This window comes from Cricetulus griseus, chromosome 3 (assembly GCF_003668045.3).
Source record: "Cricetulus griseus strain 17A/GY chromosome 3, alternate assembly CriGri-PICRH-1.0, whole genome shotgun sequence".
Classification (NCBI taxonomy): Eukaryota; Metazoa; Chordata; class Mammalia; order Rodentia; family Cricetidae; genus Cricetulus; species Cricetulus griseus.
Genome location: NC_048596.1, coordinates 251,454,899 through 251,476,928, shown reverse-complemented (window position 1 = coordinate 251,476,928; position 22,030 = coordinate 251,454,899). Strand labels below are relative to the sequence as shown.

Genomic DNA, 22,030 nt, shown 5'->3' with positions numbered 1-22,030 from the left:
CTAGCCCCCAAACCATGACACAGAGACTTATTATTAATTGTGAATGTTTGGCCTTAGTTTGGATTTGTCTCATTAGCTCTTCTAACTTATTTTAACCTGTTTCTCTTCATCTACATTTTGTCTTGGGACTCTTTAGCTTTCTTTTATTCTGTATGTCCTACTTTCCTGCTTTCTTCATGTCTTTCTCGTTGGCAGCTGCCTGGCTGGCTGGCCCCTGACATTGTCTCTCTCTCTTTCTCTCTCGTTCTCTCTTGAGGCTAGATTCCTCCTCCTACATATTCTCTCTGCCTACCAGCCACCTATCCCTCTGCTGCCTTTCAGCTCTTTATAAGACCAATTAGGTGCCTTAGGCAGGCAAGGTGACGCAGCAGCCCATCTTTACATAGTTAAACAAATGCAGCATACACAAAACAACACACCTGTACGTAGTTAAAGAAATATTCTACTCCACAACAACAGAGAACTCTGAAAAGACAAGAGAGGCTGGCCTTGGTGTTGTTGATCTGATGACACTCGGATGAATTTTTTATTTACATGTTAACAAACACTTTTCCCTTGTAGTTTTTTTTAAAAAAATGTTTTAAATTGATTTTTGAGAATTTCATACCATGCATTTTGAACACATCAACCCACAGTATTTCCTCAACTCCTCCAAGAGCCAGTCCCACCTCTCTATGAACCCAATTTCATGTCTTCTTTTTAAAATAACACATCAAGTCCAATTAACTCTGTCATATACTCCTAGGTGTGAGGCCATTCACTTGAGCATGGTTGACTTACCAGGGACACACTTTTAAAGAAAATGGACTCTCCCCACCCCCAGGAAGCCATCAACTGCCTGTAGCTCCTCAGTTATGTGGGGGGAGGGACTTAGGAACAAGTCATTAACTGTCTATAGCTCCCTGGTTAGGAGTGAGGAGGGCTTGTGAACATCTTCTCCCTCTATGCCATAATGTTGACTGATCTTGTTCATGAGTGCAGCATGCCACAGCTCTTCTGTGTCTAGGAGACACTGTTGGACTCTGGTCCTCCTCAATATCTGGAGTTCGCCATCTTTTTGCCCCCTTCTCCTTAATGGTCCCTGGTCCTTGGAGGGGTATGATTTGGATGTTCCATCTGTGGTTGAGAATTCCACTGACACTTATTCCCTTCAGCCATGTGTGAGTTTCTACATTAACTACCATCTATTCCACGAAGAAACTTCTCAGATGAGGTTTGAAAGTCACACCGATCTATGAGTATAAAGACACCAATTTAGGGAGTAGTTTGAAACTATGCCCACTTAATAGAATAATATCTTGGGGCCTATGAGATAATCTACTATGGGTTCTTGAACAGATTTACAGTAACCAGGCATGAGTTTCCTCCTGTGAAATAGACCTTAAATCCAATCAGAAAGTAGTTGGCTACCTATACAACATTCATGCCACTATTGTGCCATACCAATCATTATTATATTTTGCGGGGTCACAGCTGGATAAGATTGCTTATGACATTCCCCCATCCCCTATGTAACAGCCTGCAGTACTATGAAAACTAGGTAGTTTCCTGGTCAGTACCAACTTGATTTCTCTGTTCCTATGACCAATGTGGGTAATGTCTTCAGCATGGGATTTTACTATGAAGTTTTGGTGGGCAACCAACAACAATGACAATGGTCTGTATTGTTTTGGGGGTTTCTAGGACACCTCTGACCAATAACTCAAGGGGAAATATCTCATACTTGGTTCTGGCAGCATACAGCTTCAGGGATAAGCATTATTCTGTGTGTGTCTATGAAGCTTGTAAAATAGTAGGTTTTCCTGGGACTTTTTCAGACATTCTTGTCCCTCACTTATAGCTTTTAATATTTTTTCTTTGCATACTTAAAATCTAGGACCTGAATTGATTACCTCACTTCATTCATCTCCATATTAAACTCCTCTATGTTGGCATTTATCCTTTATAAAAGTGAGATCATGTAATCTCTTTTCTACCATTTTATCTTCTGTTTTCCAGAATTAAGTTGTTGTGAAGCTGCGGAGGTGTCAGGGAGGCAACTGTTTCCTGTTTTGTGTATCTTTGCTTTGGTTTACACATCTAATTGGTTGGATGTGTCCCCCAACCCTTTTTCTTTCCTCTACCCTTTTTGTATGTTTATTTTGTTTCTCCTGAGTCTTCCTGATGACCTGTCTTCACTTGAACTCATGCTCCCCGTGACTCTTTAGGGAGAAAGCCAAGTGCAGTAACAAATATGATGGTTTCTCAGCAATCCTTATGCTAACTTGCAGTAGAGGACATAGGTGTTTCACTTGTGTCCCCGGGAAGTTTCAGAGAGCAGCCCTAGAGCATTGATTGTGTAGTCTGAGATATTCTACTTGCCAATTACAACTTCATCTTTAGAGTGTCATTTTTTTCCCCATGCACAGGGCTTCCTGTGACTGAGGCTCTAACAGGATATGGAATGCCTACCTGCCTGTGTTGACCTTTGTAACTAGCAGGTCTCTTTCCAATCACACCCACCCAAGACTATGCCAAGTTCAACAGCATACTTTCTGAGTTCCTATGCAGTATGGGGATTATATCAATTGGTCAATTTCCTCTAGGTCGCCTGTGGAGAATATGAACTTCAGGCTCAAGAGTACACTGTTGCCTTAATCTCCCCAACCAGCTCTGCTTCAGAAATCTTTTCACACATGATCTGTCCAGCTCCTAGTTACATCTCCACAGCCTCGAAAGTATCTCTAGATAGCTGTTCTTGTAGTGCCTATATCTCAGAGAAGACACTCTGTTTTTTTGAGACAGATGGGTATTGCTCATGTGCAAGGCACAACTCTGTTTGTCCTGGCACTACCAATTGATTACAGGAAACCAAACTTGTACTGGAAAGAAAATAGCCAAACTTGTACTTGAAGGAAAAGTCTAATACCTGGGGCCCAGTAGGAATACAAAAGTACCTAAGAACTTAAACCAGAAAAATCCCTTTGAACAAGCATAGGTTTGAGTAGTAGAATTACTTGGTGAAATCCTGGCTTTGTGTACTGACTTGAATCCATCTATGCTTATGGGACACAGGGAGCTCCTGAGTAGAAGTAGTGGGGTAATTGGTTACCATTTAGTAAATTCAAAATTATCCCAATATTCTGGGTATCCTACAGCCACACTAAAACCTTTCCCCAGAGCTCCATGAAGCCCTGAGCTTTTCACAGCCCAAGCTATGTTTGTGGCTTGACAGCCTCTCCTGTGAGACTAGACCATATAGAACTTCACAGCCATGTCAGGGAAAGAGATTCAGCTGGGAAAGAGGTTCTCTGGCTTGGCTTCTTAGACAAAATTTCAGCCAAGATGCTCCAGGGAACACCTAGGAGTCTACCTACACCCTGTCCCTCCAAATCTGTCTTATCAGAATGCTGGCTCGCTATGTGTCACCCCTGTGATGACAAATTCAGAGGGACTTGAAGTATTAAACAAAGCATTAAAACAATTAAAAACTACTTTGCCTGGCTGGAGAAATGGCTCAGCTGTGTTGAGAGTCCTTGCTGCTTTTCCAGAAGACTGGAATTCTATTCCCTGCCCCCATGTATGTGGCTAACAACCCCTGTAACAACAGCCACAGGGGATCAGACCCACTTCCTGGCCCCATGGGCACCTGCATGTTCATATACCTACACATAGGCAAACACACACAAGTACTATAAATTATTTTTTTTTCTTAAAATGAAACAAAAAATCCCTGGGTCCACCAGGCCTTTCAGAACACAGCTCTATGGAAGAGGAGTCAGGACAGAGGGAGCACAGAGTGAATGGGTGCTCCCCTAGTACACAACTGAAGACTTAGGCCCATAATGGCACAGTTGTGGATCTAGCTTGCTGTCTTCCCTCCCTCTCTGCCTCCCTTCCCCCCCTTCCTCCCTCCTTCACTCCCTCCCTTCCCCCTCCCGGCTTCTCAGCTGAACACTTTAGAGCTCCATTTCAAGGACACACAGGCAGCCAGGAAGTAGGGTGCTGACAGCCTCACCAAGAACCCAGCAGATGGAGGAAGTATTTCAAGGGCTGTCAGGATGGCATTAAATATGTTCTGCAGTCAGTCTTCCTAGAAATCCTTTATTTATCAAATATTTAAAAACACACAATTTGCTTTGTAAAGCGCGTTTACAGTAGAATTCATGGTGTATGCGAACAGTGTGGGCATCCTTGCCTTCCAGGCTAAAACATGGCGAAGTATGGGCTCTAAGCCAGAGGTCTCTGAGTCCTGGTCCCCAGCTCTCTTACAGGGAAGTGGGTGTGCAGGGCATGGGAGCAGGGGGAGGGGACATGGTTGTCCTTTGCTGTGAGTCAGGCTGGTCCACCTTGAGGAATATGAAGCATATAACAGTGTCTAATAGAGCTGGCCTGCCAACCTTTTCCTTCTGCTCTGCTTTAGTAGTCTCTGGAGACATGTTTCTCAAAACTGTGAATATGGATTCAGGAAAATCAACCTTCCCTGCAATCTCATGGCATCGAGCAGCACTTTGCAAGACTAGGTGAGTTAGCACTTACAGTGCAGGCCTCAACTAGTGAAGAGGCAATTTGCAAAAAGATGTGTGTGGTAGCCAGCCTATGGCAACATCAAAAATGGATACAGCATCCACTTGATTTAGGGAGATAAATAACAAAAACAGAGACCTTAACAATTTCACAATTTTCACCAATAACAGCAACAACAACAAAAAGTATCCACCTGTAAGAAAAACAAGACTGATTGGAGAGGAATGATAGGACATTTAAGCCTTGTTTGAATTTTGTCAAAATGTCACCCATGAAAAAATAAGTTCTTAAAGCAGTAGTGAAGGCCCTTGCTGTGTAGGACATGATGCCCAGAATCCTCTGCTGATGAGGCTCATACTCAAGTCCTCTACAGAGTAAGGTCACCTCACACATGCCTTAATCAGCTTCCAAACTCAGCCTGCTGGCATTCCTTGTGCCTGGCAGACAGTCACCCAGGCAGTTCTCCAGGCCTCTGCAGTCCTGGCATTTTCACAATGAAGTGGGCCCCTCATTGCTCCAATCCCAGAGTCTAGCTGGCTCTCAAAGGGTATCACCTTCTTTGTTCAGGACGGCGGAGGCATCTGGGGCTTTTGGTTTTAAAGTAGACATTAATGACTTGCTCATTGACAAGAAACAAGCCACCGGCATGCACCCAGGAGACTTGCATACTTTCTCCCTGCACTGCAGTGTTCCCCAGCCCCGCCTCTTCAACAGCACCTTTCAGGGCACACTAAATTCCAGTATGCACATCTCAGTTTGTTTCAACAAGGGATGAGGAAGCCATTTGCTTCTGTGTCAGGAGTGTTCGCCTGATCTTTCTGTGCTTCACTTTCCTACAGATCCGTCAAGATTGAAGCCATCAGCATGCATGGCTATGAAATGAGCTAGGAGTTGGTGGTCCAAACCATCAAGAATGTTCCAGAAAATTCAGCTTCACTGTTAAAGCAGCATAACATGAAGGGAAAAATAAGAGGATTCACGTGTCTGCTTGGGGGAAGAAGAGGCATGGTCACACAGGACCAGGCAGAGAACTTCGGTGAAGGGCCAGATGTGGGTGTGGTTGAATATTCTCAGGGGCCATAACTACGGTTTGGGGCCTCAGAGGGAAAAGGCAATTCCCAATTTTTCCTTCATCTCCCCTTGGGATAATATACCCCAGAATGTTTTGCATCTATAAGATGTATAAATGACTTCAGTTCACAAGACTCAGAAAGCTGCTATCATCATCTACAATGAGTAGCTAATGAGATGTCTAAACCACAGCCAGGCACACTGCAGTGGAATTCCACATGCCACTCAAAAGATGAGGTAAGTCTGCATAGTTAGGTACATAAGAGGGTGTCTCCACATGTTTCTCTCTTTCTCTCTCCTTTAAAAAAGCAACTTCATGTATATGTATAGAAAACTAAAAGCAGTTTAAAGAACAGACTGAACTCTCAGAGCTAATTCTACGAAGGAAGGTTTAAATAGAAAATGCTTCTAAGTTTTACTCTTCTCTAATTGCTGATGTTTTCTGTAATGTGTATTATTTATCAAAGGCTCCTTTTTAAAAATAAAAAGAGTGCTGTGTTTAAAAAAAAAACAAGCAAGCAAGCAATCAAACACACAAACAAAAAAATGAGTGTCATATGTTGACAGCTGACCCTTGCTGAGCCTGGAAGAAAAAGAAATTACACTGTGGTAGGAGAAAAATCCTGGAGCATGGGGAAGCCACCTAAACAAAACAGTAACATGAAAGCAAGGGGCCAGATTTATGAAGACAAATGGGCTCTTTGGAATTCTGTGAAAGAATGTATTTTTTGGAAAAGCCCAGTAATTTTGAGGCTCTGTCAAACTATTATTGGCACAAGGAAGCATCTAATATACAAAATAAGCAGAAACAGCCCATTGAGTCTGCAGCTGTACAGTCAGCTGAACCGCTGGTGTCCTGACAGTACCCAACCTGCATAAAAGCTTCTCCCCTCCAGTGCTGCCATGGAGACTGCTGATGATGAACAAAACAAATAGAAGGGGAAATGGCACGGAACTTTTAAAAACTGTCTCTAGTACTCAGTCTCTTGATTTATTTCTCTTTCTCTGTCTTCCTTCCTTTCTTTATTTCTGAAAAACAAAATACAACCCGCAACAATTCTAAAGAATGAAAGACAAAACCCAAAAGGGAGACAACAACAACAACAAAAAATGAAATGCTTCCTAGTCATTGTTAGATAGAAGGACATACATAAATGTCCCATCTGATGTATCCCTGATACTTTTTGGCTCAAGTATGTGACTACAGAGTCCACCAGCTAACTGTAAGGGAAGGCCATGGAGAGGGAGCAAATGGGATTCAGGGTCCACTTGGAGAGATTCTGCATGACTGTGACATTGTAGCCTAGACTGGGGCTGAGATTCAGGTCCCTTCACTCAGTGGGCATGATCCAGGAGAACTACACTCCTCCATCCAGGAATACATTTCTCTGTGGGTGGACAGAGTAGTCTCCAGTTTAGACTTTACTTCCCTGAGAAATGGACCAATAATACTGAATTCTGCCTCCTCTGGTCAGAAAATCACACTGACACAGTTTTTCAGTCCTCAAGCAAAAGCCCATCTATACCAGGCCCAAGCCCGCATTTAAGTACATGTAAACACATCACTGATCAAGTTTCACAGTTATAAGCCAGGGCAAGTCACCAAAATACCAGCGCTTGTCGAGACCTGGATGACGGTCATTCTTCTGAGACAAACTTCTCTGTTGAGCAGATAGAGCTGGTTTCCTTTCTTCACAAATCCCTGCTGTTGTCGTCTTCAACTGTGAACCCACTTCATATGTCTTCCAAAGAAAAAGGGGTGTCAATTAGCTGCCTTGTCAGAGTATTTACAGTGGAACCAGATCCTTCCAGTGTCTGGCTCACTCTTGAATGGAAGAATGGCGGAGGGATCGGTGGTAATCTGGAGTGCTGATATGTTCAGATATGTCATAGCCCCTTAGGAAATGTCCACTGTTTTGTTGAGCAAAATAATACAGTTGTTTGGCTAGCAGAGGTTCCACCTTTAAGAGACATTTTGAAAAAGACATTAGTGGACATTAAAAAACATTAGTAGACATTTAAAAACATTCCTTTCAGCACCATACAATTGATGCATCATGAAATGACCCTCAGACACTAAGCAAAACCATAAGCTATATAAAATAACAAAGCATTTTCACATTCAGAGCCATTTGAAAAACCAGTTTTGTTTGCCCTTACAATACCTGGAGTATAATATCCTGGAAATAGAACTCTTGGTTTTATTTATTTTTATTTTTATTTTTATTTTTTTGAGCCAGAGTTTCTCTGTATTGTTTTGGAGGTTGTCCTGGAACTCACTTTGTAGACCAGGTTGGCCTCAAACTCACAGAGATCTGCCTGCCTCTGTCTCCCAAGTGCTGGGATTAAAGGCGTGTGCCACCACCGCCCAGCTAACTCTTGATTTTATAATTGAACTTAAATATTCATTAACATTTTCAAACCAATTGCCTCTTGGAATTTATTTAACTAAATGACTGGACATTATTAGGTGAAATTATCAAATTAAAAGACTAAGTAAAACTCAGGGCAAGTTAGGTTCATGAGTTTGACAGGGAGAGGGGATCACCTGGAATGACCAAACGACTATGCAATATGAACAACTCTGAACCACGAGTAGCTGACAAACAGAACACAAAACAGAGTTAATGCAAACAGTGTTCACTGGCTCTGGTGGATCTAGCTTGTTGATGAGCATAGATCACATTTCCAATCAAAGCCAGCCTTCACCAGGTCAGGCTGAATGCTCTGTACCAACCCATCATCTCCACATTAAGACTTTTTGTGATTTGATATGGAATGATTGACATGAATTGAGTCCCTGAGTGTGCACCTGAGTATGTTTTCCATCTATGGCAGCATTTTGAGGCCCTTTGCCTGTAGGCCTATCCTTGCCTTTTTCTTATAGGGCCCCACTGCACCCAAAATCATTAAAATCAGATTGATAAATTTACTACTTTTAAAACACTATCAATGCTAGACTCGCCCACGCATTTACAACCTCATTTGGTACCAACCACCAGATAGAACTGAGAAAATGTTCAAGTCCAGCACCAGAGTTTTGTTGCTTCTTGGATTTTGTTTTGCAATCATGAAGGGAGGCTGGATACTTGACATCAGTGTCCCACCCCCATCCCCAGCTGGGTCTGGAATCTAAGGCTTTACCAGTACCAGATAATTGCTTACCACTGAGCTATATGTATGCCCGGCCTTCAATTTTCACTGAGAAATACTATCAGAACTAAAATCTCATTTGCATTTAGATACTGAAGATATTTGGGGATGTAACATTTCCTTAGTACTGGCTTCTTTTCTAGATATGTAATAAAGTAAAATTTTCTCATTAAAAACATCAAGTATTCAGAACTATTTTTTTAATTATTAAATGAGTGCTAAGTGTTATCTAAATAAACCTGTTATCTTTTCTTTGCAAAAGATATTTCTGGGGCACGATTGTACCCATCTTAAATGGGACTAGCTGTGAGGACAGATTGGCCTACCTGGACTGCTGGAAAGACCAGACCCCCTCCCAGGACCCCTTGTCCAGCTATTAAATAACTTCCTAAGTTCCAAAATAAAAAGAGGTCCTGGGAACTATCTGGATATAGTATGCAACACATAGTTTCCCAGTGAGGAGAGTTCGTCCACTCAGGAAAGTTTTTCTAGAGTAGACAACATTTCAAAAGCCACATGAAAAGCAGAGTTGTCAGAGCACACAGCTCTTAGTACCAACTACTTAAAATTCCTATAAAAGGGAAGACCAAGAATTCCGGAGCTCCAGAACCTTGGGTTCAAGGCATCCACCTGCTGTTTCAGTGGTGACAAACTTTGGCTGGAAGTTTGTGGGTCCCCAAGCTGTGTTGCTCACTGGGGCCTGCTTCCTCTTAAGCTATTTTAAGAGCTGCATTTATTTTCCCAGGTGAGTTGACATTTACTCTTCATTTGCCACTTCTCTAAAAGGGCCTGCTCCACAATGCACAACTTGACGGTGATGTAACTGGATACTCACATGAGCTGTGATGAGCTTCCTCTGCCTCTGAGGGTCTGGAAACTCCTCACCAAAGCACAGAGTCACCTGGAATCTGGGTGTTGGCCGGCCATGGTGAGCAAACACTTGCAGCTCTGAGAACCCACAAGAAAAGAAAAAAAACACAACTGTTCAGACACTTGGTAAAGTGGGCTGAATGGAAACCAAGATTCTTCTTTGGGAGAGCCCAAGCTCTGTTTTCCTAAGAGCAGCCCTGAGGGCAGACCCCAGACATGAAACCACATGTTCTAGCTCACATATGATCTCATATGGCCATTTTACTTCATTATTCTTGAGGAACATGACTGAAATGTAAGAACTTGCTTCAGCGGCACTAGACTCACAGAAATGAACAAGGTCAGAGAAAGAAAAGAGGGAGGACAGAGGAGACAAAGAAAAGTAGCTTTGTTGAGGCAAACAAACATCACACACAAAAGTGACGTTTTAACTTAAAACATCAAAATGCTGTGGTGGCCTACGGTTATTTTTAAACATCACTGCCTAACCATGAAGGCCGTGTGGTGTTTGGGCACCACGGGTATCTGTGTCCCACACCAGCTGTTGGCAGCTGTGTCCCACTGGGTACTAAATCTAAAACTCCAAACTAGGACCTGAGTAGACTTCAGTCTCATTTTGAGGACAGAATGATGCAGTGAGAAGGGGGCTGATGAGATCCCTCTGGCAAGCTGTTCCTACCTGAGAGACATGAAATAGACAATATTGTTGAAAAGAAACCTGTCCATGGCTGGGGGTACCACTGCTGGCAGAGCACCTGCCTTACATGTGCAAGGCCCTGGGTTCCACCCCCAGCACTGCTACAAAGAACAAAAAGAAAGCTACATCCAATCACTGACATTAACCCTTATTCTTCCTCCCAGAGCTGGGTTCCCAGGTCTTGTCTGCAAGAAACTGACAGAAAGAAGCTGCCCCTGCAGAGCAGCCCTGAAGACTCTGCCCTTATCTGATGTGAATGTTCAACCCTATAGCCTACAGGGACTGTCCCTAGTAGGGTGCAAATCCTGAATGGGTAGATTATCAAAGACTTCCATTGCTCTCTGAAACTGAAGAGCTTCTAGAAGCTCACAGAACCGACTTCCTGCTTTTCTTTCTCTTTCTTCTTCCAGAATTCAAATCAAACCCAAATGGTTTAGTCACAATTGTGTGAAGTGCATGGTCCTGTGACTGGGAAGACACCCACACCACAGGTAGCAGCGCTAGTCCAAGTAGCAAGTGAGTCCAATGCTCTGAGAAAGCCCACCTCAGCCTATTCACTCCATACCACTGGGTGGGAGGTGCGGAGGTTGCTCTGCCTCTCAGCTGCAGTGTTGTCTTCCCTGAGCCTCAGTGAGGCTTGAGGACTGTGGAGGCTGTGGATGGCAAAAAGAACAGGCCCCACTACAAATGAAGCAAACAGCTCTTGCTTATGGATAACTAATAAGTTCTAGAAAGTGAATGCTCAGCCCATGGTATCCATTCGACTATGGTGCCTGTCTTCTGACTGGATCCCCACTGGAAAAAAGTAAGACTTGTGCACCTCCCAGCCTAGTCTCTGGTGATTGCCATTGTTCTGGGCTTCCTTAGTCAATCAGGGAATTGGTGGTAGCCTTCTAAGAGGACACATGAGGACTTCCAGACCCCAGGGCAAACAAGGATGTGCAGCCAATCATCCCAAGAAGTTGCTTTTCTTTGCCTTGGACTATGAACTCTAGAACTCACCCCAAGGGAGGCAAAGGAGTCTGGCCAAGGCTGAGATCATGCCCGGCTCCAAGGGTCTTCACCATGTGGCTGCCTTAAGCCTGAGATAATTCCCTTTCCTGTGCCCCAACTCTTAGGGAAGGATATTTGTCAAGGAACATGTTTTGCTTTGGGAAATGAAAGTGTTTGGATGAGCCTAAGCAAATATTGGCCACTGGGGCCCAAAAGGCTGAGGAAATGCCACTAGCACCAAGAACACTGGTGCTTTATGTCTTCATTGTAAATGAATGGAAGGAAGATGCACATTGAAGATTCAGTTGTCCTCCTTCTGTGTACACATCCGAGGCAGAGTAAATCAGTGTTGGAAAGACAGCTGCACTTCCATAGACAACAGCACCAGTTAGAGCAGCTCAGATAAAAAGTCATCCCAAGCACCCACCAATGAATACACAGATAATGAGAGGATTAGGTGGTATAGATCACAACAGAATATTACTATGTCTTTAAAAAAAAAGGAGGGCCTCCCATTTGTAACAACACAGATGAGCCCGGAGAATATCATGCTAAGTGAAATTAACCGTGCAAACAAAGACAAATACTGCATGATGCTCCCATGTGAACTCTAATATAGTTGAACTCATAAAAGTAGCACTGAATGGTGCTCACCCAAAGCGGGGAGCAGCTAGGAAGCTGTGGGTCAAAGAATATAAACTCTCACTAAGACAAGAGGAGTTTGCTGAACACACGCTCAACAATGGTATATTCTCTCAACTGTAGTAATGGACCATGTACTTGAAAATAGCCGAAAGCAGATTTCAAGTAATGGTCTTACCAAAATAAGGAAAAAGAGATAGGCATGCAAGGCGATAATTGGTGCGATTTAGCTATCACCCAGTGTACATACATTCTAAACCACCATGGTGTGCACAGATGAGAGAAGCAAAACAGGTTCAGGTTCAAGAAATGGAAATCACAGGAAAAGCCAGAGGTGAGGGCTGTTTGGAAAAAGGCATCAAGAAAAAGCAAGCCCAGGATACAACGGGGAGACTGGTAGCAGCCAACAGAGCAGCCTACTCTCCCAAAGACATCCTCTGCTGGACAGTAGGGAAGCCCACTGGATGGTACTTCACAGTGGCATAGCTAATGACTTCATTTAAGCCAGCCCAGGGCTAACTGAACTCAACAAGATCAAAATTCAAACAGTCAGAAGTGCAGGTTCTGGAAAACATGACTGAAGCCTTCAAATGCCAGAGATAAGGCCAAGCTTTCTCAGCATTTCTCCCTTGCTGAAGCCGTCTCTTACACTCTCAGCCTTGGTACCACCTGCAGTGTGGCACTTTTATAAGGGTGACACATCTCATAACCAAGAATGTTACCAATGTGCTTCTAACCTTCTTGATTTTTCTAGGAAGTCCCAGTAAGCTGTAGTGTCAGCAGATAAACTTGCTGAGAGCAGAGAGCCGGTACAGTGGAACCTTGCTGAGGGAGGGGCATGTGCTGCCGAAAACCCACATTTTAATTCATTAGCCAGGTGTGACAGTGCACATATATAACCCCAAAGCATCTCCAGTTCTAGGCCAACCTGAGCTACCTAGAGTCTGCCTCAAAAATAAAAGGACTGATAATAAAAAGGATAACTTAAGATATCAACCTGCACCATAGGCTGTCTCAGCAGGCTCACAGGGACCCTCTTCCTGGCCCTCTGCTAGTAAGGGGAGCACACAACAGACAAAGGTAAGACACAAACCAGGAAGAAACCATATTCCTGGTTGAGCTCACTGATCTCAGGAGGAAGACCCCTGCCTGGAGTAGGCAGACCCTACCATTTGGGACCTTCCTGGCCAGCACCCATTGCCACCTCTATTCTAACGGACTGTGAGGTGTATTACCTGATAGGAACTGCTGTGTGTCAAAGAGCTTGCAAGTCTGGTCTCTTTCTAGTTTGTTGGGCCGATCACTGCACAATGCCAGGGGCCCATCCCAGTAGATCCTGCTCTGGCAGAGTCTTTTGGCATAGAGCCCATCTGGGGCCATCCAGAGGACCAGTCCCCTCTCCAGGTGGCTCAACAACTTTTCAATGTTCTTCCTCTGCCCATTGTCCTCTGGGTAAGGGAACAGGACCTGGTCCAGATTGCTGACATCATAGGTATGTCCATGGGAGATCCGGCAGCCTTCAGGGCTGGATGTGGTCAGCTCCTTCACTAGCATGTCCCGGTAGTACAGGCAGATATGTAACCGGCAGTCTGTGAACAGAACTCTGGAATCAGTGCTGATAGACCTGGGACATATACCACAATGCTCAGGGGTCCAAAGACTCAATTAGCTACACTGATATGAAGTACAGCAGGTGGAACACTAGTAACCAAGATGCTCCATGAACAAGTAGGAAATGCTAGGACCAACGAAGTCTGGGAGATGTTAGCTGCTCTTGTCCCCTGCAGACTCTTAGACTGCAAGCACATTCAAATCTAAGAGAAGCCCATGAAAAGAAACTTAATTTCTCTAACATGGCCATTTTCAAGTGTTGATGTGGTCATTTATTTACTCATCTTGGGGAAGGGTTACTGCTTGGATTTTCAGCCCAATTTTACAAGACAGCACCTCTGTTATGAAGGTTTTTTGGATGGCGTTTTATCTAAAATATGAAGTAACACCACTGAATGGGAATTCATCTTCCAGCCAAATCAATTTTAATTTTGGAGTTGAACTCTAAGATTAATTTCTACTAGTAAAAACTACAGAGTCATCTCAGAAGAAAAGTAAATGTGTCAACATCTCTGGAACTTCCCTAAGTGTCACCATGATGTCATTTAAGTAAAAACAAAACAATAACAACAACAACAACAACAAACCCACACAGATATGTTGGAGGTAAACACTAAAATAACAACTTCTGGGCTATGAAAAACAATACTTTTATTTTCTTATTTTAAGTCAGTTTTCTTGGGGTAGGGGGAGGAATTGATGTGAAAATGCTCTAAGAGCCAATAGTTAATGTTAAATCTCCTGAAATCCCTCTAAACTCTGTGTTCAACTTTGAAAAGAGCCCAACAACTATATTTTCTACAGCTGTAGAAGCTGTAGCTTCTACAAGCATTTATTGATGGGTGAGTTTATTGATTTCAGAAACCGCTTTAAAACACCACCCACAAGCTTAAAGGGCAAGCTGGGTGTGCAAAGGGCTCCCCGGCAGAGACAGATACCCATGTGGTGGCTGGAGCCCAAACAATGCCTGGAAAGAGTAGCTTTCTAAAGAGTGCACTCTGGGTTGATCATTAATTATGCAAACCAGAAAAAGAAACCCACAAAACCCTCGTGTTCTTCAATGGTTCTGAGACAGCCCACATCATGGTGTCTTCCATTTCTGCTGCTATAAACGGTAAGTCAGGCAATGCACCCAAAGAGAGGGGGCATTGGCCATCTGAGGTGACTGGTAGGGCAGGTTTCATTTCATTTAATGTCACCAGAATCACAAGATTGCAGAGATATAAATAGCTATTTATTTCCTACTCTTGGGGCACCCATACAAGTCTTAGGTGTTCCAGAGAGGGTCTGAAGGTTTCTAGAGTCAGTGACAAGCCCTGATGCTCAGAAGTGTCCCTTTTCTGCTCTTAAGTGGCTCACAAAGTCTCCTTGAGCATCAGAATTGGAAGGAACTAGGTGTCAAGACTTTTTCCACCCTTGTGAATAAGGGAAGTGTCTAAAACATTCAAAATGTACTTGGCCATAGGCGTGGTGAGAATTCTAATGTGCAAGCTACTTTTAATATCCATTCAAACTCCATTTGAAAACGTTCAAAAATCATCTAAAGACTCAATGGACATTGGATGCATATTTCAAGTGTGTTGGGGCTTCCTTAAAACAGGGCAGTATCTCTAATTAGTAATGAAACTTTAAAATCAGATCAAATCCATGCAAGCTCAGAAATTCTATTGAAGTTGCAGGGGAGACAGAGCAATATGGTCCTTTGGGGCCATAGGAATTTCTCAGAAACCAGGGTTCAGAACCAGTGTTCCCTGGAAGCAGTTCAGGACCACCTGTTTTTGGCTAACCCTGAAAGGCAAACAGCATTTGGAAATGAAAAGTCTTTGTACTTTGTCTAAGCCTCTCTGTACTGTGAAGTATGTTGGCTGGAGGAGGAGCCTGACTACACATTCCTGGAAAGCTGGGTAGGTAATGATGTACATGTTAATGACTTCATTCAAATAGTGTTTGGCTAGCTAGTACTCCAGCAGAGATTTCTAATAGTGTTCTTTATTTACTGTGATATTCATACTGCCTGGGCAATGTTTGCTCCAGACCACAGGGCCTCCAAAGTAAGAGTCTAAATCCTCACCCAAGAGTCTAAATCTACCCAGAGGATAGATGCCACCTCCCTCGGAGCCTTAAAGGAAGCGCTACACTCACCTGAGAGCGCCAAGGCTTCAGCAGACCTTATGCTTGGCTCTATGGGGATTCCAGGAGCCTGGGACTCAGGTGGGGCACAAGCATAAAAGGTTCCTGTCACCTGGCAACCTGCATTTGCAAATGAAAATCAGATGATGTCTAAACAGAGAGTCCAAGTTCAGGGAGGCTCTTGAGTTGGGAGGAGCCACGCCCAGTCACCTTCCAACTCAAGCTTGAGAGGCTCTAAACACCCACTGCCAGCAGAGCATGTGACTAGGAGGCAAAGGCCAAATTTCAAGTTCAGTGGGAAAAATACAGGGTGATGGAGGAAGGAATGGCAGCCCAGCTCTGGATGGAAACATGGAGCTCCATCCATAACTTGTCAACAGGGAAACTGAGGCTCAGAAGCAGAGGGGTTTGCACCAGCCCACACAGCAAGTTCCCAGCAGAGCCAGGGTTCAAATTTATATAAGGATAGTTTAAAAAATGAATAAATTATCCAATCCTCATTGCCCTTTATAAGTTTTGGGGAAAATTGAATCATGCTCCCTGGCAGCAGAGAAGTTATATCATATTAAACCAAGAATAGCTTAAGCATGGATAAAATGTAGGTTCTGGGGGTGAGGGGGGGTGAAATTGTGACAAGGAAATTATTCCCAGAATAATATAAAAGGACCACACGAGTGGTGAACAGTGTCAAAACAATGAACTTGAAAGTCCTAAAAGCTTGTTTTATATCCAGTCTGGTGGTACAGGCCTGTAATCCCTGGTACTCAGGAGTTCAAGGCAAGAGGGTCAAAGAGCAATGGAGCCTGGGTAATTTAGCAAGACTCTCCCTTAAAATACACAGTTGAAAAGGGGTGTGGGGTGTAGTTCAGTGCACGTGCCTAAATAAATGCCTAATGATCAAAGCTTCACTGAACATTCTTCAGTGAAAATTTCTGTGTTCGGTTAATTGGTGTTTCTTCTGTGGGTGCTCATCTAACCTCTAGGGCATGTGTGCTGTGGGTCTTTTGGAACCTGGCACTGCTTTGCAGAGAAGTTTTGTGGATTACTTTTGCTCTGGTTATTCCTTAGTACCAAGAACAGCTACAAATGACTCAGCACTCCTCAAGGGACATGAATTAGCAATGATCTCCTGAAGTCTCTGCAGAGGTGGCCTGGGCACAGCTGTAGTATGGTCCCTTTACAGGAGAGTTGAAAGGAATAGGATAGGGAGATGGTATGGCTCTCCACCAGTAAGTAATAAGGGACAATTTAGAGGGAAGCCTGACAAAAATCTATCCCTCCATCCTAATATGACAAAGAAAGCATAATGTTATAGAGGGTGAAAACATGTTGACCAAATAATTGAAAGAAAAAGTAGACAAGTTTTATAATTGACATGTTTTGCCATTGGGCACTTATAAATAAATATCCATGCTTTTCTCTATTTATTGAAAATGGAGCAGGCATTTTTCAGTCTCTTGAAATGATTTCTGGGCTCCTTTAATTAATTTTCCACACAGAGTGATGCCTATCATGGCTCTGAAGACTTCAGCATCCTACAGGACAAGGCAAGATTCCTCCCCAGCCCCAAGCTTCGTGTGATGTCTCTCTGCATCTCTGTGGAAGGGGAAAGCCCTGTGGTGCTGCCTGGGAGGGTCACCCAGAGTTGCCCACACCCTGAGCCCAGGGTGTTCTTCTGCCTCCTTCCCTAGCACATTCCTTACCATTTTCACAAGATGGGCCTTGCCAGTGGTGGCTGCGGGGGCCAAATGTCACAGGACACTGATATGGGATTTCTGGATGTGACTGGTCAGGGGCATAATCCCTCCAGCTTCTGTCATGAGGTGGCATCATGTAGTTATGAACCTGCTGACAGAACACAGGCACTGCTCAGAGGAAAACACCGGTGGGTGTTGGGGTGCTTTCATTGTCATCCCAACTCCTCTGGGAACCCCTTTTTTCTGGCCAGAAGCCAAGTAATTTTGTCCAAAAAGTGGCATGAACTGTCTATCGCACTAGGGAGGAAACAGCAATAGAGGGTCAAAAAGCACAATGGAGACTTTGTGTAAATCTGTGATTTTTGTAAAGTTTCATCATATGGCTGAGCCTGGCACCAAAAATACTGCATAGAAGTCTGCCCTTTTTAAGCCACCAAAGTGAATAAAACAGTACTGTAATTCACATCGGGGAAGCCTAGAGAAGTCAGCTGCCCTGTGGTTTCACATGATAAAGCACCACTTCCAACATCCTTGACTTCCACAAAAGGTCTGATTGCCAGAAGGTCTGACCCTCAGTAGAAAAGCACATCCCAACAGGTGGGACACATCAAACTCCCCAACTAAACCACCAGGGACAGTGACACCATGCTGAAACTGAAACATCCTTCTACGACCAGGGGTTCGTTCACAGTTGTAGCAGCCATAGCAAATAGTAAGCCCTGCTATTTTCATTTGTGTTTTCCCTCTCTGTGGAGCCAGCTAAAAGACTCAGCCTAGCCTTCCACAAGCCCAACAAGTCCCCCACATACCTGGGCTGGCAGTGAGCCATAAGGCGCTGCCATGGGGTAGGGGTGGCTCATGGCCATCTGTGTGTCTTCCAAAGTAAGCTGCTTTGCTCCTGTGTGTTTGGGGAAGAAGAAGAAACAACACAGAGTAAAAGAAGGAACTGACTTAACTGAATAGCAAATCTTAGAAAAATACCTGAGTACTTTATTCTTAGAATGCACAGCCATGTTAACCAATCAGGTGTTTTCTCAAGCAATTCCATCCAGCAGTTATTTGTCTGTGCCATTAAACTGATTAAACAGGCTCTGATTTGTGCTTGGCAGTCAGAGAAAGAAATACTCTGCAGGCACTGTGATCCACCAAGGTTTCTGATCAAGATAGTACGTAGCTGAAGCATCCTGAATGGTTGCAACAAATGCGTACTCCTGGGCTCTGATCTAGACACACTAGTTGGAATCTTTGAAAGAGGGAAGTGAAGATCTGAATTTTCATAAGTACCGAATCAGGCCATAGAAACTCCGGCATTTTTATTACAATAAATGTGAATATTTATGGGATGCTTAGTGTGCTTTCCCCCTCTAAAAAATGCTTGATTAATAAAGGATATTAGGTAAGGAAAACTTTGATGGATCTTGCAGTTTTGTTTGGAAATTTGGTCCACACCCTAACTGAACGAAGTAACTGGAACACTTAACGCCTGTATGTGCACACACCCACATGGGCATGGGGCTTAAAGTCTGAGAAGCAATCCTCAACTAACACCACAAGGTTTTCACTTATAACCCAGAGAGCATGGGCAAAGAGACGGCTGGGCTTGGCCATGGGACAGGAGGTAGCAGTCTACAAAACAGAAGTAGAAAGTGATCCTGAGCAGGAATTAAGGCTCTGTGAGAGTCACACTGCCTCTATCCTGTGACCTACGTCGGGGAAATCCCCTACCTTTTTTGGCTCCTTCTGGAACAATCCTGTACACCTTGTACGGATCTGAAATATCCAGCTGGCTCCTCTCTACCAGTTCCTCAAAGTCATTGCTCTTGTTCAGAGCACATCGTAATCTTGTCTTCCAAGTAGGAGGGTCAGGCTTGTCGATGCCTTCCCGGAACTTTCCTTTAAATAGCGCCCAGGCCTAAGAATGAAGAAAAGGCAAAGTCAAAGTTCAGATCGTCACAAGGAATCTATAGATTGCATTTCTGAAAGGAAGATTGGTGTTTCAGATTTGTTATTGCCCAAAACATGGAACATGATGATACTGGAATCCTCTAAGCAAAGACTTCTCTCCTAGGACCCGGCCATGAGATAGGGAGACCCCTAGTGTGGGCTGTACGCACCCAGTGCCTGCAGCAACTGTGGACAAGACTAGGTGCAGAGCTGTGGAGGGGCAGGCCCCAGAGAGGACATCTCACTGAGGTACTATGAACAAATTCCCGCAGGAAGTCCCCTTCCCCTACCCTGCTTGCAGGCGGAGACTGGGGGCTTCACAGTTCAGTGAGCCAACTCTCTGGGGACATCAGTCCTAAGGGACTCGCATGGGGAGTGGGGGCTCCCAAAGGAAGACTTGGAATAGACAGTCACCCAAAGAACAGAAACAGAGATGGAAACCTCCAGAACTAGAACCAGTCATCAGAGGAGCCCAACCAAAGAAACAAAACCCAGAGAAACTCAGAAAAGTAGCCACATAGTGACAGGGAAGCTGAGAGTGGTCCTAGTTAGTAGTCGATGGTGACAGTGGCAGGAAACAGCCCGATCTGCTGTGCAGCAGGAGCCCCAGCTTCAGGGCACCGCTGGGCCCCAGGGATGCTCCTGGAGCTCTAAGTACTTTCCTCCACACAAACTTAGTGTGAGGACCTGGTTGTCTGTTTGTGTAATCCCCAGAGAGCTTGAAGCCTCTTTCCCTTCTCTCTGGGCTTCTGGCAAGTAGGACCCGATGAGTGGCGCTCTGGTCTCTGCCTCACCGGACCCACCCGACCTCCAAACTGTCTGACTGGCCTCTCTTCCCCGACTCTCCCCGGGCCTGGGATTCCCAGTGCTGGTACCTTGAAAAGGGCAGCGTCCTCCTCGCGATTGTAGTCCTGCTTGCCCGCATGCTTCCACGGGATGCGGAAGACGCTCTTCTCCTCGTTCTCCCACACTAGCCCGGGGTACTTGCCACTGTCGATCTGGTCGATCAGCCACTGGCGGAGTTTCCCGTTGCCGCAGCTCACCGCGCTCATGCCGAACTCTGCACCCCGGCTGCCGGCCTCCAGGTTCATGCCTTGTGCCAATCACCTCCTGCGCTCGCGCGCTGCGGGGAGACAAACTTCCCTGCAGCCACCATCGCATAGCTCTCCGGGGCACCCTGTCCCAAACTCTTGTAGTAACCACGAGGCCCCGGAGTCTCTGAGCTGTGAGATGCTCGCGTGCAGTGCCACTCAATGTCGCCAGAGTACCCCAAGAGAAGGTACTTTGGTGAAGGTGTGGGGAGCATCCCTTGGCGCGCATCATCCTCAAACTTGGTCCTTTCACTTCAGCTTGCACTCACTGTTCACTATTTTAGCGCGCTCCATAGCAAGCTCCTAGACACACAACACGCCAAGTTTTGTGCCACCCTGGGCGCCCCGTTTGCTTACTTGCCCCCTCCTCCCCGCCGGCTCCAAGATGCTTTCACCCTACTTTTTCCTTACTCCCTCCTCTCCGGAGGGGGGTTCAGGCTGCCCTAGCGGCCTCAGGCACGAAAGACCTGGCACGTGGACTAGCCCTTATCCAGGTCTTGTGCCCATGCTTTCCTTGTAGGTGTGGAACATCTAGCTCTTCTCTCCCTCCGCGTTTTTCTTCCACCCTCTCACTTTGTCCCTGGAGTAACGCCAGACCTACCTACCCAGCCAGAGACGATTACGTGGACCCTGGAAGCAACAAGTGGAAGTTTGGGTATGGGGAGAGCAGCGCAGCAAAGAATCGGGAGATTCGAGCATGCAGAGCGTTAGCGCGACCCCGGGGGGAGGGGGAGGGTGAAGGCGAGGCTGGGAATACTGGGTGCTCCCCTGCGCGGGAAGCGAAGGAGGACGTGGGGGAAGGGGCTCTGAGTGCCCCAAGTTTGGAACTCCTGGTTCTCCTTGGCCATCTGGCCTAGAAATCGTGCGCTGGAGCCCTGGATAGTTTGGGTCCCTTCTGAATCAGGATTGGGAAAGGAGCTTCCGATGGGAGCAGACAGGGTCAGTGGCTGTCCCCCAGCAGACAAACTGCCGCCAGGGCATGACCCTTTGATGGCACGTCAGCTCGTCCAGCCCAGCCCTTGGGGATGTTCTGGAACGCTTGTTCAAGTAGCCTCACACAGAACCCGCAGTGTACACGTCCCGGGCTAGCGAAGATTGCAGGAGCCGGGGACCCCTATCTCTCCACGCTCTCTCGGGGCTTGGGCTTAGAGATGGAAGCTCGGCTTCTCGATCCCTCCCTGTCCTCTGTCACCAGCCTCACACTCTTCTTCTGCCCGACTCCAGGCCTTACCTCTCCCGTACTCTGAGCTGAGGGCAGCAAAGGGTCCCAAGTTCAAGTGGTGAAACTCGGTAAGCGAGGTGAGAAAGAGGAACTTTATAGAGCCGGGGGCGGGGCTCGGCGCTGGGCAGGGCGGGACAGCTCCGCCTGCAAAGGCGTGACTCCACTAAACGGAGACCCGCCTTCCATCCCTGCTCTGTGCCTGGCCAAAGCGGGATATCAGGCTGGGACAGGAGCTTCTGATTGTAGCCCCTAGGGTCAGGGGCTGTCCCGCTACCTACAAGCTCCGACTTTCTCCATTCCCTCTAGTGGAGGGGCTTGGGACTCTGACGTACTCGGAAATCCTCAGTGACTGAGTGCCCGTTCCAGTGGAGGACAAAGCTCGCAAAGGGAATCTCGGCTGAAT

General features: G+C 45.5%; 1 protein-coding gene across 2 annotated transcripts; it reads right to left on the bottom strand.

The window, feature by feature from the left end:
* Positions 1-7,397: 7,397 nt before the first annotated feature.
* Irf4 (interferon regulatory factor 4) lies at positions 7,398-20,405 on the bottom strand. Of its 2 annotated transcripts, none has more exons than XM_035441520.1 (8): positions 20,190-20,405; positions 19,096-19,282; positions 18,180-18,268; positions 17,377-17,521; positions 15,686-15,793; positions 13,168-13,521; positions 9,566-9,678; positions 7,398-7,538 (listed from the first exon to the last, which is right to left on the bottom strand). In XM_035441520.1, exons 1-8 carry the CDS (start codon positions 20,403-20,405, stop codon positions 7,398-7,400), a joined length of 1,353 nt encoding a protein of 450 aa, XP_035297411.1. The 2 variants fall into 2 exon arrangements, with proteins under 2 accessions (XP_035297411.1, XP_035297412.1); XM_035441521.1 differs by having other exon boundaries at positions 17,377-17,518.
* Positions 20,406-22,030: the final 1,625 nt, after the last annotated feature.

What these genes read in the sequence shown, in the direction of transcription:
- Irf4 (XM_035441520.1), bottom strand. Translation starts at nt 20,405, where the DNA reads ATGAACCTGGAGGCCGGCAGCCGGGGTGCAGAGTTCGGCATGAGCGCG. An exon ending in TCCAGAAGGAGCCAAAAAAG is followed by an intron (nt 18,269 to 19,095) that starts GTAGGGGATTTC and finishes CCAAACACACAG; the next exon opens with GAGCAAAGCAGCTTACTTTG. An exon ending in TGAAGCCTTGGCGCTCTCAG is followed by an intron (nt 13,522 to 15,685) that starts GTGAGTGTAGCG and finishes TTCTGTTCACAG; the next exon opens with ACTGCCGGTTACATATCTGC.